This window comes from Entelurus aequoreus, linkage group LG06, assembly GCF_033978785.1.
Source record: "Entelurus aequoreus isolate RoL-2023_Sb linkage group LG06, RoL_Eaeq_v1.1, whole genome shotgun sequence".
Lineage (NCBI taxonomy): Eukaryota > Metazoa > Chordata > Actinopteri > Syngnathiformes > Syngnathidae > Entelurus > Entelurus aequoreus.
The window spans coordinates 20,846,439-20,864,239 of record NC_084736.1 but is presented as its reverse complement, the minus strand read 5'-3'; the positions used below and the strand labels follow the sequence as shown (position 1 = coordinate 20,864,239).

The 17,801-nt window shown below is 36.3% G+C and overlaps 1 protein-coding gene and 1 non-coding gene across 10 annotated transcripts in view; one reads left to right on the top strand and one right to left on the bottom strand.

Moving 5' to 3' along the window:
* Positions 1–622: 622 nt before the first annotated feature.
* The window catches only part of kcnh6a (potassium voltage-gated channel, subfamily H (eag-related), member 6a), a 55,564-nt gene continuing 38,385 nt past the window's right edge, over positions 623–17,801 (bottom strand). For 5 of the 9 annotated variants that reach the window (XM_062050203.1, XM_062050210.1, XM_062050206.1 and 2 more), the window contains 8 exons: positions 16,010–16,427; positions 13,719–14,252; positions 8,846–9,039; positions 6,707–6,806; positions 6,349–6,636; positions 6,086–6,269; positions 3,316–3,535; positions 623–3,241 (listed from right to left, as the gene is read on the bottom strand). In XM_062050203.1, the coding sequence (XP_061906187.1) occupies positions 2,972–3,241; positions 3,316–3,535; positions 6,086–6,269; positions 6,349–6,636; positions 6,707–6,806; positions 8,846–9,039; positions 13,719–14,252; positions 16,010–16,427 (2,208 nt within the window). In that variant the 3' untranslated portion in view covers positions 623–2,971. The remainder of the gene's footprint in view (positions 3,242–3,315; positions 3,536–6,085; positions 6,270–6,348; positions 6,637–6,706; positions 6,807–8,845; positions 9,040–13,718; positions 14,253–16,009; positions 16,428–17,801) is intronic. The other 4 variants (XM_062050204.1, XM_062050207.1, XM_062050208.1 and 1 more) reach the window with 4 other exon arrangements.
* Positions 5,960–6,031, top strand: trnac-gca (transfer RNA cysteine (anticodon GCA)). Its single transcript has one exon. It is a non-coding gene; the product is annotated as a tRNA-Cys (tRNA).

Below are 17,801 nucleotides of genomic sequence, written 5' to 3'. Positions count from 1 at the left end.
TTTGATGCCTTCAGTGACAATCTACAATGTGTCATAGTAGTAGTCATGAAAATAAAGACAACACATTGAAATGAGAGGGTGTGTCCAAACTTTTGGCCTGTAATGTATATATGTATAAATATATATGTATATCGACAAATGTATATATGTCTGTATATAGATATATGTATGAATATATATGTATGTGTATATATGCACATGTGTTTTTATTTATATATATATATATATATATATATATATATATATATATATATATATATATATGCATATGTAATGCAATGTATTAGTTGGTATAATAATTGTAATGAACCTTTTTCAAAACAGGTTACAGGTTAGATAAGCTCCTTCTGGTTTTATGGAGATGGCCTAAAAACATCTTTGTAAGAATTATTATATTATTATTATTATAGAAAAAAACAACATTTTTTTTTTCTCCAATTTTGAAAATTATGAATCGTTTTATAATCGGGCGGGATGAATAAGAATCTTGATTCGGATGGGAATCAATTTTTTTCGGAGCACCCATTGTTATTTTAGACCGTATTAGAATTTGTTTGTAAAAATACATACATAGCTGCTCTGTCACCTTGAGCTATGATTTCAAAGCAAGTTATCCATCAATTTGTATATACAAAAATCTAATAATCAAATGCAAAGGCAATTGCGTAGTAATATGACAGTTATAAAAATAATATGAGGCAATTGTGTAATAATAATAAATGTTTTCACTGTTACAAGCGGCCCTCTGAAGGCAGCCATAACTGCATTGTGGCCCTCAAACAAAATGAGTTTGACAACCTTGTTCTATTCTGACTGATGTTTTTATGGTTATTATTATCAAAATAAAGGCAGTCTAGTTGAAGTCTATGTCTTTAATCTAAAAAAACAAACAAAAAACGAACAGATGGAGTTTTTGTGCTTGACACGGGATTACAAATGTATTTAAAAAGTTATTAGAAAGGACGCAGCATCTCTCCTTCTATCGATGAACAGACTTGACCATCGCTGCCACGCGTTGTTCCACAGCCTCGACAGTCTGTGAGTCAAAATAAGTTTTGGCAAACATCACTTCATGAAAACAGAACACATAAGAGCCAGAAAAGTGCCACCATGGAAATATGATTCAAACGTGAAGTAGAGAAAGAGGTCAGAAAGATGAGATGAAATTGATGAATCTTTTCCAGTGTTCCACCAAAACAGCAAATTCACACTTTTCACACTCCTTACAATTTTTAGGCTACAAGTGACTTTTCTCTACAAAGATTACATTTCTCTATATTTGACGTTTAAATGTGCAAAAAATGTGTCTTTTCCGTCATCTCTCACATCCGGAAAGCATTTCTCCTTTAGAATAATCTTTTCTTGAAAATAATGTCTTCTTTAAAATAATCTCTTTTGGTGCAACATTTGGTAAGCGGAGGGACAATAGCGCACAGCGGCCACGCGGGGTCACTGCTGTGTCGCTTAGTCAAAGGAGGGACAGTGGCGCAGAACGGCCACAGATGGCGCTGCTGAGTCCTTAAGAGGGAAGTTGGGGAAAAAGGCCAAGCAGCATTGAAAAGGAAAATAGGAAAATATTATGGATCAAGTTAGAAGAAAAACATTGACTTGAACCTTGTATCCTTTAAATGTATTTATTTAAGAATTAAAACTTTATCTTGCAATATTTCAACATATTCAGGTAAACTTAATCTTTTCACCTACAATTTCTTACTTATTTTGCATTAAAAACAACTTTATCTTGCAATACCTCAACTTCCTGGAGATGTATTTTTTTTTTTAAATTATGACTGTTCTTGTACTTTCTTTCAAAAATTGCAATGTATTTCTCAAAACTTTTTTTTTTGGACAACTTTATTTCGTAATATTTAAACTCGTTGCCTAAAATAATGACCTTTATCCTTAAAACATTTGTACATTTTTCATGTTAAAATATTTTTTATGCTTACATTTATCTTGTAATATTACAATATTATTCAGGAAAATGTAATCTTTGTAATCCTTTCAACCTACAATTACCTTTTTTTGCATAAAAAAGTATTATACAACTTGCAATATCTCAACTGCTGGAGATGGTTTTTTTTGGTAAAATTATGACTGGTTTTGTACTTTCTTTCAAATGTATTTAAATATTTCTCAAAACTTTTTTTTTTGGACAACTTTATTTCGTAATATTTAAACTCGTTGCCTAAAATAATGACCTTTATCCTTAAAACATTTGTACATTTTTCATGTTAAAATATTTTTTATGCTTACATTTATCTTGTAATATTACAATATTATTCAGGAAAATGTAATCTTTGTAATCCTTTCAACCTACAATTACCTTTTTTTGCATAAAAAAGTATTATACAACTTGCAATATCTCAACTGCTGGAGATGTTTTTTTTGGGTAAAATTATGACTGGTTTTGTACTTTCTTTCAAATGTATTTAAATATTTCTCCAAACTTTTTTTCCTGACAAATTAATTTCGGGATATAACTTTTTTTTTTTGCCTAAAATGATGACCATTATCCTCAAAATATTTTTTTTGCCTTTTTCATATAAATATTTTTTTTCTGTTAATATTTATGTTGTATTGCTGGATATGTGTTTCTAAATATTATGTCTGTTTTTTACTTTCTTTCAAAAATTGCAAACTATTTTTTTTTTTTTTTTTTGACAACTTCATTTCATATATTACAACTTTTATGCCTAAAATGATGACCTTTATCCTCAAAATATTTTTTATCTTTTTCAGGCAAAAATATATTATTTTTTGCTAATATTTATCTTGTAATAATTGAAGTTTATCCTGGTAATTATGACTTCATTTTGAAAATATATCTTGTGACTTTTTTCTTTGTTTACATATATACGTTTGTGTTTTCAGTGCTGCCTGGATGCTCCTTGACAGGAAGATGAGGAGGAGGATGAGGAGGAAGAGTGAGGAACAAGTCCAACAGTCCAGACCTCCTGCTGGTGGTGTTCTAGCTGCCGGGCAGGACAGGGTCCGAGACGTGCCTCTGGATCTCCTGCACCTGCGAGGACGTCTCCAGGTGCTCAGGCAGGGAGGGGAAGCGCTGGCTGCCACACAGCAGTGGTTTAGGCTCCAGCTGAGGAGGCGTGAGGTCCACTGAAGGCAGACGTGGAGGCTCCGCCTCGGGGGACATTGACATGGTGTCGTCAGAGGCCACCGTAACGTGGATCCCGCTGGACAGCGAGTCCTTGGACTTGTGCTTGAAGTCCGACACTGGACTCTGAGAGGAAAGAAAAAAGGGAACTTTGACATGCAGGAAGTGGAAGAAGAATCATGTGATGTTAAAAAACGGACCTCTAGCAGCGAGGCGGTGCTGTCCATCTGGACCGGCGGCATTGCAGGAACGGTGTGGATGGCCTGCGGGCCGCCGCCGTACAAGGTGGTAGGGTGAGGTGGATGAGGAGGTGGATGAGGGCCGGGTGACACGGCGCTGTAGGCGGGGGGAACGGGCGCCATCTGCCTTTGGAGCAGCTGCAGGATGACGGTGATGTCTGCTGTCATTCTGCTCTCCAGCCTGCAGCACACAATCACATGAAGGACTGGCATTTTTATGCTCTACCAGTCATGTGACACTATCACTTTACCACTCACTTCATACTTAATTGCTCCACCAGTCATGTGACACTTTATTACTCTACCACTCACTTCATACTTAATTGCTCTACCAGTCATGTGACACTATTACTTTATCACTCATTTCATACTCTAATACTCTGCCAGTCATGTGACACTATTACTTTACCACTGACTCTATACTTTATTACTCTACGAGTCATGTGACACTTTATTAATTTACCACTCACTTCATACTTTATTACTCTACCACTCATGTGACACTCTATTACTTTCCCATTCACTTCATACTTAATTGCTCTACCAGTCATGTAACACTTTTACTTTACCTCTCACTACAAACGTTATTACTCTACCAGTCATGTGACACTTTATTAATTTACCAAACTACTTGACACTTTATTATTCTACCACTCATGTGACAATTTATTACTCTACTTGACAGTCACTTGACACATTATTACTGCACCTCTTAGGTGACACCTTATTACTACATCACTTACTTGACACTTTATTACTCTACCACTCATGTGACACCTTTTCAGTACACCACTCACTTGACACTTTACTACTCTGCCACTAATGTGACACTTTACTACAACACCACTCATATGACCCTTTATTACTCTACCACTCATGTGACACCTAATTACTATACACCACTCTCTTGACAAGTTATCACTCTACCACTCGCTTGACACGTTACCCCTCATGTGACACTTTATTACTCTCCCACTCACTTAACACTTTATTACTCTCCCACTTACTTAACATGTTATTACTCTACCACCCATGGGACACTTTATTATTCTACCACTCATGTGACAATTTATTACTCTACCACTCACTTAACATTTTATTATTCTACCACTTATGTGACAATTTAATACTCTACCTCACACTTGACATTGTATTGCTCTACCAGTCACTTGACAATGTATGACTTTTTTTTACCACTCACTTGACATTTTATTGCTCTAATACTTTATTAGTCTATACTTTATCACTCTACCACTCCCTAAAAACCGACATGATGTAGATGATTGGTGTATAAAGAGAGACATTTTGTGCCTGCAGCTAGTTTTCTATTGGCTCTTGGCATAGACTGCAGTGCATCGTACATGCTGCTGAGAAGGTGATTGGCTGCAAGCTCCAATACCTCCAGGACTTGTTCTCCTCCAGGACCAGGAGGCGTGTGGGTCGGATCACAGCTGACTCTTCTCACCCTGGACACCCCTCAGGCAGGAGACTACGGTCCATCCAGACCCACACCTCCCGCCACCTGAACAGTTTTTTCCCCTCGGCCATCAGGCAAATGAACAATAACTCCTAACAGTAGCTCCTTGAATTCCTTCTAAGTCTATAACAAGATCTGATAGCTCAGTTACAGCTCTTTTTATTACCAAATATGTGTTATATGTGTTTTATGTTGCACGATTGCACCAGTTTGTGAACCCGTTCTCAAACAATGGCAATAAAACTATTCTGATTCTGATTCTGATATCAAAAAGATAAAATGAATGAATTATAAATGCAATATATCATTAGCCATTACACTGATTTGTTATACCACAAAGCTCCGATGTATCTTCTAACGTATAATGACGTACATTGGATCCCCTTCATCATCTTTACAAAATATATACATTTATGTGGAAAAAGTTTGGACAACCCTGATATAGCTACAGTAGGTATAATATAAATGATCTTTGATTGGCATTTTTGCAAGAGATTTGTTAAAAAAAACAGCAGAGCAGGGTGTTCCTGTCCTATAGAAGATACTTAACAAGTATTAACATAGTACCTCTAGTAGTTAATTGATCTTATGATATTATTGTATATTACTTTATTCATGCCTACAATTGGTGATGCAAGATATGTTGGAGCCTTGCATTGATAGTTATTCACAACATAATGCTAACAGTGCATATTTTTGTTTACAATAAATGAACAGCTCTAAAGTATTTAGGGTGAAATGTTGGAAATATAAATATGAAGTGTATAATTAGGCTATAGGCTACACATTGCAGAGTATTAAAATTGTGTTCTTGAAATATGTTCTCTTCTGTAATTTATAGAAATAGAACAGCAAAAAGAAGCAACATAAAATAGAAGACATATTGAAATGAAAGTTTCCAAGCAGCACAAAATTATAGCCTATAAATGGAACACTTTTCACAAAAGTCCACTAGATGTCACTGTTGCGTAAACCTATAAGAACCATTTTCAGTCACATGTTTTTACTTTCCTTTCATATGTTTTGATCTTGTATACATGTATCTACATGTATATTTGTATACATGTACCCTTTCACTGCCCTGTACTGCTTGGATAAATCTGAATAGGACAGCAATCATCAGCAGCAGGGGGTATAGCTCAGTGGTAGAGCATTTGACTGCAGATCAAGAGGTCCCCGGTTCAAATCCGGGTGCCCCCTCATTTTGAATAAAAGTATGTGTTCTTTCAAATATTGACATTTAAACAATCTCACCTATTTAACTGCGACTGTAGAAGCTCCAGTCTGGATTGCAGCTCACTTGGCCGGTCCTCAGCACAAGGAGGAGGATGGAAAGTGTTTCTGGCTGACGATGAGCGCCTTTGGGTGTCTGAGAACTGACTGGCTCTGCGGTCCGGCCAGTATCCGTAGAGTCCTGACATACTGACAGGGACTGCTGCTGTGGAAGTGACAGACATGAGGGTTTTACACACGGGTTATCTGATCAAAGAATGGACAGACGTTGGCTGACTGCTCACCTGAGTACGGTGGACCTCCAAGGTCTACGGGCTTGCCCATGCCCGCTGAGGGTCTGCTGTGAGGCAGGCGGTTGATGACCGCCGAGGGGTAGTCTCTGGCGTCTCCAGAGGCGGGGTACAGCTCCCCCTTGCTGCGTCTCACCCGTTTCATCTCCTCGTCGCTGGACTCGGAAGAGAAACTGTCGCTGCTGCACCGCTCGTCCCAGCGCGGTCCCGCCATGGAGCCTCGGTGATGGTTGGCCATGGGACACGCCTGGTCCGGGTACGGGTCCTCTCGGTCCATGCCGTCTGCAGCGGGAATTGGGAGATGAGATGTTAGCAGGAAAGATCATTCAAGAAATGTGGGGTTATCCCTCACCGGGTCTGTTGCGACGTCGCGGGGAGCCTCGGCGGTGTCTCGTCGTCCTACAGCCATAGTCAGAGTCCTTGCTCGGGGTTGACTGGTTTACTCGATCTGCCTGATACATAACAGCTTCAGTGATTCAAAAAACACAACCTTGGCTCAAACATATGAAACGCTGGTTAGCATTGTTTCGTCAGGCCAAAAAGGGTCGATTTTAATGTGTTGGTGAGGATTCAGAGCAGGGGTCTTCAGCGTTTTCCAGGCCGAGGATCACCAAACAGATGGATAATGGAGAGGAGAGCTCCTACTTCAGGGGTGTCCAATTTGTGGCCCGCAGCTCGGGTTTTGTTAACCAGGAGAATTTTGTCACAGTAAAAAAAAAAAAGAAAATACAATAAAACAAAGCAATGCGCAAAAATGTGTTATGTTATGAGAAAGCTGAAATGTTGCTACTGATATCTAAAATTAATATAGTTTATAACATACAAGGTACCTCGTTATTGTGCAATACTAAGTTATGTAAATAATACAGTATAACGCCACTAATCGCTAGCTGGCTACTAAAGCACTAATCGCTGGCTGTCTCGAACGCTAACACGAAAATAATACTAACTTTATTTGTTCATGTTCCTATTTCAAACCTGCAAGGTAAAGTAAGTAGGGTGGCCATGTCACTGCCAGTTCTAAACTAGACTACAGTGTGTTAGATCAATGTTAATGTGAAGTAAAATACATTTTAATTTGTGGAAAAATTATTGGAGGGATGCACTAAATATATTTTAAAAAGTGTAATCTACCAAACATTTCACGACCGTTCTGCAGTCTGTTGATTTAAAAAAACAAAAAACAAATAAATGTTGGAACATTAGATAATACTAAAATGTAAAACATATGAAAAAATACATTTAGCCATAAAGGGCTTTTAATTTTTTTTTTTTAGCCTTTTACAGACCACATTAATGATGTGGTAGATGGTAGACCACATAAAATTATGTGGCACACATTCAAATTATGGGACAAGCCGCATTAAAATTAAGTGGCGGGGCGGGCCACAATAAAATGACAGTGAGTTCCACTTTCAAATTAAGTGGCGGGCAACAATAAAATGATATGGCGGACTACATAAGATTATGTGGCGTGCCACATTTAAAATTATGGGACGGGCCAATGAATATTAAGTGGCAGTCCACAATAAAATGACGTAGCGGGCCACCTTAAAATCAAGTGGGGCTCCACAATAAAATGATGTGGCGTGCCAACATAAAATGGCATGAAGGGCTAACTAAAATAATGTGGCGTGCCATGTTAAAATTATGGGACGGGCTGATTTAAACTTAAAAGACCACTAAAATGATGTGACATGCCACAATAAAATGAAGTGACGGACCACATTAAATGGTGTGGCATACCATGTTAAAGTTATGGAAAAGGTCACTTTAAAATTAAGTGGCGGGCCACAATAACATGATATGGCGGACTATATAAAATTATGTAGTGGGCCACAATAAAATGATCTGGAGGGCCACCTTAGAATTATGTAGTTTGCCATGTTGGAATTATGTGGCATGCTAGATTAAAATTATGGGACTAGCCACATTAATATTAAGTGGTCGTCCACAATAAAATGATGTGGCGGGCCACATTAAAATAATACGGAGAGCACATTAAATGATGTGGCAGGCCAGATTTGGCCCCCGAGCCTTGAATTTGACACCTGTGCCCTCTGGGTTGAAGAACTCTGATTTAGAGCGTCCCTGGGAGTACTTCCTGGGTCCCAGCATGCTTTGTGGCACTCTTACTAATAGTTATGTGCATTGCTACATAAGGTGCCAACACATGTATAATAGCTGAGGACTAAAGTGTGTATTTACTAGTGCTGTGAATCTTTGGGTGTCCCACGATTCGATTCAATATCGATTCTTGGGGTCACGATTCGATTCAAAATTATTAATTAATTAAAAAAATAAAAATAAAAATAAATAAATTAAAAAAATAAAAATCGATTTTTTAAAAATTAGAATCGATTCTGAATCGCACAACATGAGAATCGCGATTCGAATTCGAATCGATTTTTTTCCCACATCCCTAGTATTTACATAAATATGTCTGCTGGGTGTCTTTTTCTAGCATCTGCTGCCCTTTAGTGGCACTCACATCTGTCAGGTTAAAGGTAACCTCCAGGTTGTTCCAGAAGGTGTCAGCAAAGTCAGGATACATATCCAGAACCTCCAGCAGGTCGTCCTTGAAGATCTTGTGAAGATCGCAGTAGGTCAGCGCCCGCACGTCAGCGCTGGATTTCCCGGGCCTCCCGTACAGGCTGAGGGACTCGCCGAAGATGTCGTTCTTTCCTGGAGAACATGGAAGAGCGGGCAGAGATGGTAGTGGAAGTACTTTAGTGATGGGATGAAAAAAAAAGCAGCGTGGTGACCCTCAACTTCCATGAATGGAAGCGCTAAAAGAGAAAGCAGCCTATCGGTGATCGATGCTGCTGTGGAATGAAAGTGGCACCGTGCCCAAACACCTCTGGCGCGGCAACAGTCCTGTGTGACTTGATGTGAAGGTCTTTGTGGCAATGCAGGAAAGACACAGCTGTTGGACATTATTCCTTATTGCTCAACTTCCTGTTAGTCTATATCTTCATTTTTATAGTTTTATTATTTGGAAAATTACCTGCCAGCAGATTGAAATTACATTTTCATGCTTTGTTTGAAAAATCATTATAATGAGGTACTTCTTTAGAAGTCTATTACAAATATTTTAAAATATTTATCATATTCATCCTATATTTTGTTCTATATGTATACGAAAATACAATACGTTCATACAATATAAGTATTTAAAAATAGGGAGTTACTTTTGTTGTTTTATTAGTCTATTAGTTAATTTTAAAACATCATTACACATATTTTATAGTTATCTTTTTAATTAGAAAAAAACACAATCAACAGTTCATATAATAACAATAAGGGAGTTACCTTTGTTTGTTTTTAGAATACTTACTTAAAATACTCATTTATTCACAATATTTTTAAATATATTTTTTTATATAAATGAAAATATAGAATACACCTAAAATAGGTATTTCCACGTTTGTTTTATTTTTTTAAAACATATTTCTGTTGAATGTCTTAGCGTTAACACGCTATTAGCATAAACACCATGTGACTATATTTTAATGTATTTACTAATTATTTGCTAAAATCACAGTCCCGTTACTTTCAATCTTGTTATCCAAATGAGTGATCTTCGGCTTGGAAACCTCAAAAATTTTAAATAAAGTTATATATAATACACACACACACACACACACACACACACACACACACACACACACACACACACACACACACACACACACACACACACACACACACACACACACACACACACACACACACACACACACACACACACACACACACACACACACACACACACACACATTTGGGCTGTCAAATGATTATAATACGTAGTTGCATTTTGTTCATAGTTAACTCAAAATTAATCATGATAATCGCATATAGTGTATATAATCTTTCATCATTAGTAAGTGTACCATAGACAGATAATTTTCAAGTTTTAACACCATGAACGGACAATTATTGTGCTTTAATGAAATGTGTTTTAAACATTTTGCTTTTTTAAACAGTTCAACACAAAAAGGACAAACACGATTAAATGACAATAAAAAATATTGCCTGCTGTGTGTTGGTGTCTTGCCAGATTTTGTATTTTGCAGAAATACAGAATTTCTATTCCTGCTTTAGGAGCACTTGCATTCAGAGGAGGAGCTACACTTCCATGTTTACATGGCAGCTTCATGCAATAATAACACAAAATGTTGATTGTTATGATCATGCCTCGATTGTCAAAGATAATTAGTAACATCCATCCTTCTATTTTCTACCGCTTGTCCCTTGTGGAGTCACGGAGGGCTGGAGCCTATCCCAGCTGTAATCTGTGATATTTCTACCTGAATAAATGATTCTGATATTCTGTACATTACATGTTGTACAAGTAATTGGTCTTCATATTGCTGCATAACAATGTTTTAACCTTCTCTATTAATTAATAACATTTATTATTCAGCCTGCTAATCATTTTGCAATTGAGGACTCGACTAGAACATTTTGTGTAAGAATTTACACAATATTTCAGCCAGCCCGAGGGTCAAAATGGACATGTGTGCGTTAATCGGCCGCTAAAAAAATTAGCGCTGTTACTGAAATTTAGAGTTAACGCGTTATTATCACGTTAACTTTGACAGCTCTAATTATAAGTATTTCAAAATAGAGAGTTACTTTTCTTGTTTTATAAGTCAATCAAATTATTTTAAAAAATATTCGAAATAAATACAATAAATAATCTGTACAATAAAATTCTAAAAGTATTTTTAAAATACCTTTATTGTTACCCTTGTTGTTTTAAAATACTAAAGTACTCATGTATTTAGAGTATTTTTTTTATAATATTAAAAGTAAATACAGAATAAAACATAGAATCAAAAATATATATAACTAGTCCAAAAAATCAGCAGTAGTTGTTTACCACATTTGTTTGATTTTCAAATACATATTTGTGTTTAATCACTTAGTGTTTACATGTTATTAGCAAAAATACCATGTGACTATATTTGATGTATTTTTTGATTATTTGCCAATCATTTGTTACTTTTGGTTTGTTGCTGAAGTGAGTGAACTTCAGCTTAGAAACCTCAAACATGATTTTTTTTAAAATTATATTTTATTCTACATTTCTACAATGAGAAAAATACAATAAATTAATACATTATAAATATTTTTAAATAGGGAGTTACTCCTCTTGTTTTATAAGTCTTATAGAAAGAAATATTACATATGTATGTATATTTTTAATTGGAAGAAATACAATAAAAAAAAATCATATAATGAAATCCAAAAAGTATTTTTAAAACAGAGTTACATTTGTTGTTTTAAAATACTTATTTAAAATATTTATGTATTTACAGTCATTTGTTTTAAACATAAAAGTCAATATTGACTAAAGCATAAAATAAATAAAAAATATAACTCGTCAAAAAAATCAGCAGTAGTTTTTTTTCTCCACATTTTTAAAAATGTTTTTAAATACATATTTGTGTTGAATTACTGAGTGTTAACATGCTATTAGCATAAATACCTTGTGACTATATTTGATGTATTTGTTGATTATTTGCTAATTATTTGTTACTTTTGGTCTTGTTACTCAAATGAGGGATCTTCAGCTTAGAAACTTCAAAAATGATAATAGAAATTGTATATATTTTATATTCTATATTTTTACAATGAGAAACACACAATAAATTAATACATTAAAAGTGTTTTAAAATAGGGAGTTATTCCTCTTGTTTTATAAGACTTATAAAAAAAATCATTAAATATATATTTATCTTTATAAATACAAATAAATACAATAAATTATTCATATAATTAGATTAAAAAAGTATTTAAAAAATATTGAGTTACCTTTGTTGTTTTGAAATACTTATTTAAAATATTCCATTGTTTAGAGTAATTGGTTGCGGATAGGCTCCAGCACCCCCAGCGACCTCAAAAGGGACAAGCGGTAGAAAAATGGATGGATGGATGGAAAAGTAATTATTGAATAAAACATAAAATACATTTTCTTGTTTTATGAATCTATTAATTAATATATTAAAACATATTCATTACATATATCCTAATGCATCTTTTTAGTTAGAAAAAATACAATCAATAATTCATACTATAAAATTTAAAAAGTATTTTTAAAATAGTGAGTCACCTTTGTTCTTGTTTTAAAATGCTTACTGAAAATACAAATTTATTTGCAGTAATTTGTTTCTAATATAAAAGTAAATATAGAATAAAATGTAGAATAAAAAAAAAAAAAAAATCTAGTAAAAGTAAAAGTTAGAGATGCTACCGCAGTAGAAGCATTTAAGTCTCATCTTAAAACTCATTTGTATACTCTAGCCTTTAAATAGACTCCCTTTTTAGACCAGTTGATCTGCCGTTTCTTTTCTTTTCTTTTCTACTCTGCTCCGGGGTGGACCGCTAGCCTGTTCATCGGATGGGGACATCTCTACGCTGCTGACCCGTCTCCGCTCGGGATGGTTCCTGCTGGCCCCACCATGGACTGGACTTTCGCTGATGTGTTGGACTTTCACAATATTATGTCAGACCCACTCGACATCCATTGCTTTCGGTCTCCCCTAGAGGGGGGGGGGGGGTTACCCACATATGCGGTCCTCTCCAAGGTTTCTCATAGTCATTCACATTGACGTCCCACTGGGGTGAGTTTTCCTTGCCCGTATGTGGGCTCTGTACCGAGGATGTCGTTGTGGCTTGTACAGCCCTTTGAGACACTTGTGATTTAGGGCTATATAAATAAACATTGATTGATTGATTGATTGATAGTAAAAAACAGTATTAGTTTTTTTCTTTTTTTTGGGATGAATATTAAATATTTGTGTTGAATGACTCAGCATTAACATGCTCCTAGCACAAATGACTATCATTCATGTATTTGTTAATCATCCATCCATCCATCCATTTACTACCGCTTGTCCCTTTCGGTGTGGCGGGGGGTGCTGGAGCCTATCTCAGCTACATTCGGGCGGAAGGCGGGGAACACCCTGGACAAGTCGCCACCTCCTCGCAGTATTTGCTAATCATTTGCTAATAATTTGTTATGTTCATTCTTGTAACTCAAATGGGTGATCTTCAGCTTAGAAACCTCAAAGATTAAATAAAGTTGCATGAGATGGAGCAATAGACATTTTGAGTAGTTTGACAATAATGTTTTCTCTAATTTCCAGTTAATAAAAAACTGAAGTTTATTTTGAGAGAGTTACACCACGCAAATAGCACTGATGCTATGTGGAAGCAGGGTCAGAATTTGGAATGCACAAAAAAAAGTTTGATGGAGATCCAATCTAGATAGTGTATTTATTTGTGCCTTGGTGGAGGTACTCTGAATTCTAAGTCCTATAAAAGCGAGCAGGACTGATGACAAATGAAGCACTCACCCAGTATGGCTACCACCACGTCGTCCCGCAGGATTTCAATGGAGCCTCTGGAGATGAAGTAGAGGGCGGTGAGAATGTCCCCGCTGTGGACCAGGGTGTCGCCAGGTGGAGCGTGTGTGGTCTTGAAGCGCACGGCTAAAGCGCGCAGGCATCCTTTGTTGGCGCCACGAAAGGCTTTGCATTGCTGCAGGAGGCTGCGGTTCAAGTGGAGGCAAATGTCGGCCTGCAGACACTCAGGGAAACCTTTCAACACCTGAATGCAAACACAGGAGATTGTAACAGTGAGGGAGTGTCCGCCATTCATTCGTGTTCCCAGTCGGACGTCCTCACTCACAGCGTTCATGTCGATGCCGTTGGTGTAAGACCAGGCGTGTTGGAAGTACTCCTCCAGCCTCTGCCTCAGGCCTCCTGGAATCTGGTGGAAGCGGATGAACTCTTTGACCCGCAGCATCTGGGTGTGGTAGCGGGCCGTACCCGAGTAGAGTCTCTGGATGATGGCCGACACGTTGCCGAAGATGCTGGCGTACATCAGAGCTGCGCGGGGCAGAGAGGCATTAGTGTCTGCGGTGTTTCCCCCAGAAACGTAATCTATTTGTGGTGGCGGGCTACATGGCGTAGTTTGAATGATTGGCACTTTTTTTTAATGTCACAAACAAGACGAGTACTTTTAGACCTGGAGAGGCCCCTAGCAGCACTCGCTGCACGTTGAAAAGAGCAGTAATTGATTTTATTGTCAGTCTCAAGAGGTCGAAATCACTTAAATATAGGTAAGAAAATTAAGAAAGTAGATAAGTATAGGTAAAGGAATGTAAAAAAAAAAGTAGGTAAGCATAAGTAACAGAAGTTAAAAAATTAGGTAAGAATAGACAAAAGAATGCAACAAGTAGGTAAGTATAAGTAAAAGAAGGTGAACATTTTAGATAAGCATAGGCAAAAGAATGCAACAAGTAGGTAAGCATTAAACAAATAAGGTACAAAAGTAGGTAACCATAAGCAAAAGAAGGTAAAAAAGTAGGTGAGCATAGGCAAAGGAGGTAAAAAGTAGGTGAGCATAAGTAAAAGAAGGTAAACAAAAGTAGGTAAGCATAGGCAAAAGAATGCAGTATTAAACAAATAAGGTACAAAAGTAGGTAAACATAAGCAAAAGAAGGTACAAAAAAGTAGGTGAGCATAGGCAAAAGAAGGTAAAAAGTAGGTAAGCCTAAGTAAAATAAGGTGAAAATTGTAGATAAGCATAGGCAAAAGAATGCAAAAAGTAGGTAAGCATTAAGCAAATAAGGTACAAAAGTAGGTAACCATAAGCAAAAGAAAGTAAAAAAGTAGGTAACCATAAGCAAAAGAAGGTAAAAAAAGTAGGTGAGCAAAGGCAAAAGAAGGTAAAAAGTAGGTGAGCAAAGGCAAAAGAAGGTAAAAAGTAGGTGAGCATAAGTAAAAGAAGGTAAACAAAAGTAGGTAAGCATAGGCAAAAGAATGCAGCAAGTAGGTAAGCATAGAACAAATAAGGTACAAAAGTAGGTAACATAAGTAAAAGAAGGTAAACAAGTAGGTTAGCATAAGCAAAAGGTAAAAAAAATTAGGTAAGCATACGTAAAAGAAGGTAAAAAGTAGGTAAGCATAAGTAAAAGAAGGTGAAAATTGTAGGTAAGCATAGGCAACAGAATGCAACAGGTAGGTAAGCATATACAAAATAAGGCACACAAGTAGGTAAACATAAGTAAAAGAAAGTAAAAAAGTAGGTTAGCATAGGCAAAATAAGGTAAAAAAGTAGGTAAGCATAAGTAAAAGAAGGTAAAAAAAAGTAGGTAAGCCTAGGCAAAAGAATGCAACAAGTAGGTAAGCATAGAAAAAATAAGGTACAAAAGTAGGTAAGCATAGGCAAAAGAAGCTGAAACGTAGGTAAGCATATGTAAAACAAGGTTAAAAAAAAAAGTAAGTAAGCTCAATAAAAGAAGGAATAATAAGTTGGTAGGCATAGATAAAAGAATGTAAAAGAGTATGTAAGTAAAGGTAAAAGAAGATACAAAGTAGGTAAACATATGTAAACAAAGGTAAAAAGTAGGTAAACATGGGTAAAATATGGTAATATAGTCCCATTATAATGTGTTTTTGGGCAAAGGCCAACTGTATTTGTGCCGGAGTGCCAAAAGAAAACGAATGTAGAGGAAATACGAGTCTGTACACGTTTTTGATGGATGGATAAAAGTGCAGTCAGAGTAATTCACACTTGGTAAAAAAAACTTCAATGTTGTAATTTGCACCTTTCTCCAGGTGAGAAAGAAATGTTGACTCACAGCCGATGAGCATGACACAGATGGAGAAGATCTTCTCGGGGTTGGTGTTGGGCGACACGTTGCCAAAGCCGACGCTGGTGAGACTGCTGAAGGTGAAGTAGAGCGCTGTGACGTACTTGTCCTTGTTGGACGGCCCCGACGCCACGTCGCTGTCGTTGTACTGTTTGCCGATCTGCTCGGCCAGGTTGTCCAGCCAGCCGATCTTCAAGGCGCCCATGCGGGCCGAGCTGGTGCGCTCCACGTTGCCGATGGCGTACCAGATGCACGCCAGCCAATGAGCAATGAGGGCGAAGGTGCACATGAGGAGGAAGAGGACGGCGGCGCCGTACTCCGAGTAGCGGTCCAGCTTGCGAGCCACGCGCACCAACCTCAGCAGCCGCGCCGTTTTTAGCAGGCCGATCAGAGTGGTCGTCTGGGGCTGCGAGAGACGCCATCTTGTTAATTTCATACTCTTTAGTGCATTTTTTTTCTGCAGAAATCTTTTTTTTTGCAAATTAAGACACATAAAGTAGGTAAGCATAGGTAAAATAAGGTAAAAAATGTAGGTAAGCATAAGTAAAAGAAGGTAAAAAAAAAGGGCAAGAATAAGTAAAAGAAGGCAAGCATAAGTAAAAGAAGGCAAATAGTAGGCAAGCATAGGTAAGCAAGGGTAAAAAGTAGGTAAGTATTGGAAAAAGAAGGTAAAAAGTAGGAAAGCATAAATAAAATGTTTTTATCTTATTGTACATAAGATTAAAAAATAGGCAAGCATATGTAAAAGAAAGTAAAAAGAAAGTTGGCAAGCGTAGGTAAAAAAAGGTAGAATAGTGGATAAGCATAAGTTAAAGAAGGTAAAAAAGTAGGTAAGCATAAGTAAAAGAAGGCGAATAGTAGGTAAGCATAGGCAAACAAAGTAAAGTAGGTAAGCATTGGTAAACAAAGGTAAAAAAGTAGGTAAGCATTGGAAAAAGAAGGTAAAAAGTAGGTAAGTATGCAGTATGTAAAAGAAGGTAAAAAAGTAGATAAGTATAGGTAAAAGAAGATACAAAGTAGGTAAATAAATTAAAACAAAATTTTTAAAAAGTAGGTAAAGATGGTATAAAAAGTTATTAAACGTAGTTAAAAGCAGGTAGAAAAGTAAATAAACAATGTAACAGAGGGTAAAAGAAGGTTAAAAAAAAGGTGGATAAGCATAAGTTAAAGAAGGTAAAAAAGTAGGTAAGCATATGTAAAACCAGGCAAATAGTAGGTAAGCATAGGCAAACAAAGTAAAGTAGGTAAGCATTGGTAAACAAAGGTAAACAAGTAGGTAAACATTGGAAAAAGAAGGTAAAAAGTAGGTAAATATAGTTAAAAGAAGATACAAAGTAGTTGAATATATGTAAACAAAGTTTAAAAAAGTAGGTAAAAGATGGTATAAAAATGTATTAAACAGTTAAAAGTTGGTAGAAAAGTAAATAAACAATGTAACAGAGGGTAAAAAAGTAAATAAACAAGTAAAAGAAGGTAAAAAGTATGTACACGTAAGTAAAAAAAGGTGAAAGAGTGGGTAAGTATAGGTAAAATGAGATACAAAGTATGTAAACATATGTAAACAAAAGTAAAAAGTAAATAATCATAGGTAAAAGATGTTAAAAAAAGTGGGTAACCATATGTAAAATAAGGTAAAGAAGTAGGTATGCACAGGTGAAATAAGGCAAAAAGCTGGTACAAAATTAGGTAAACATTGGCAAAAGTAGGTAAAAACGTAGGTAAGCATAGGTAAAAGAAGGTAAAAAAAGTGGATAAAAATAAGTTAAAGAAGGTAAAAAAG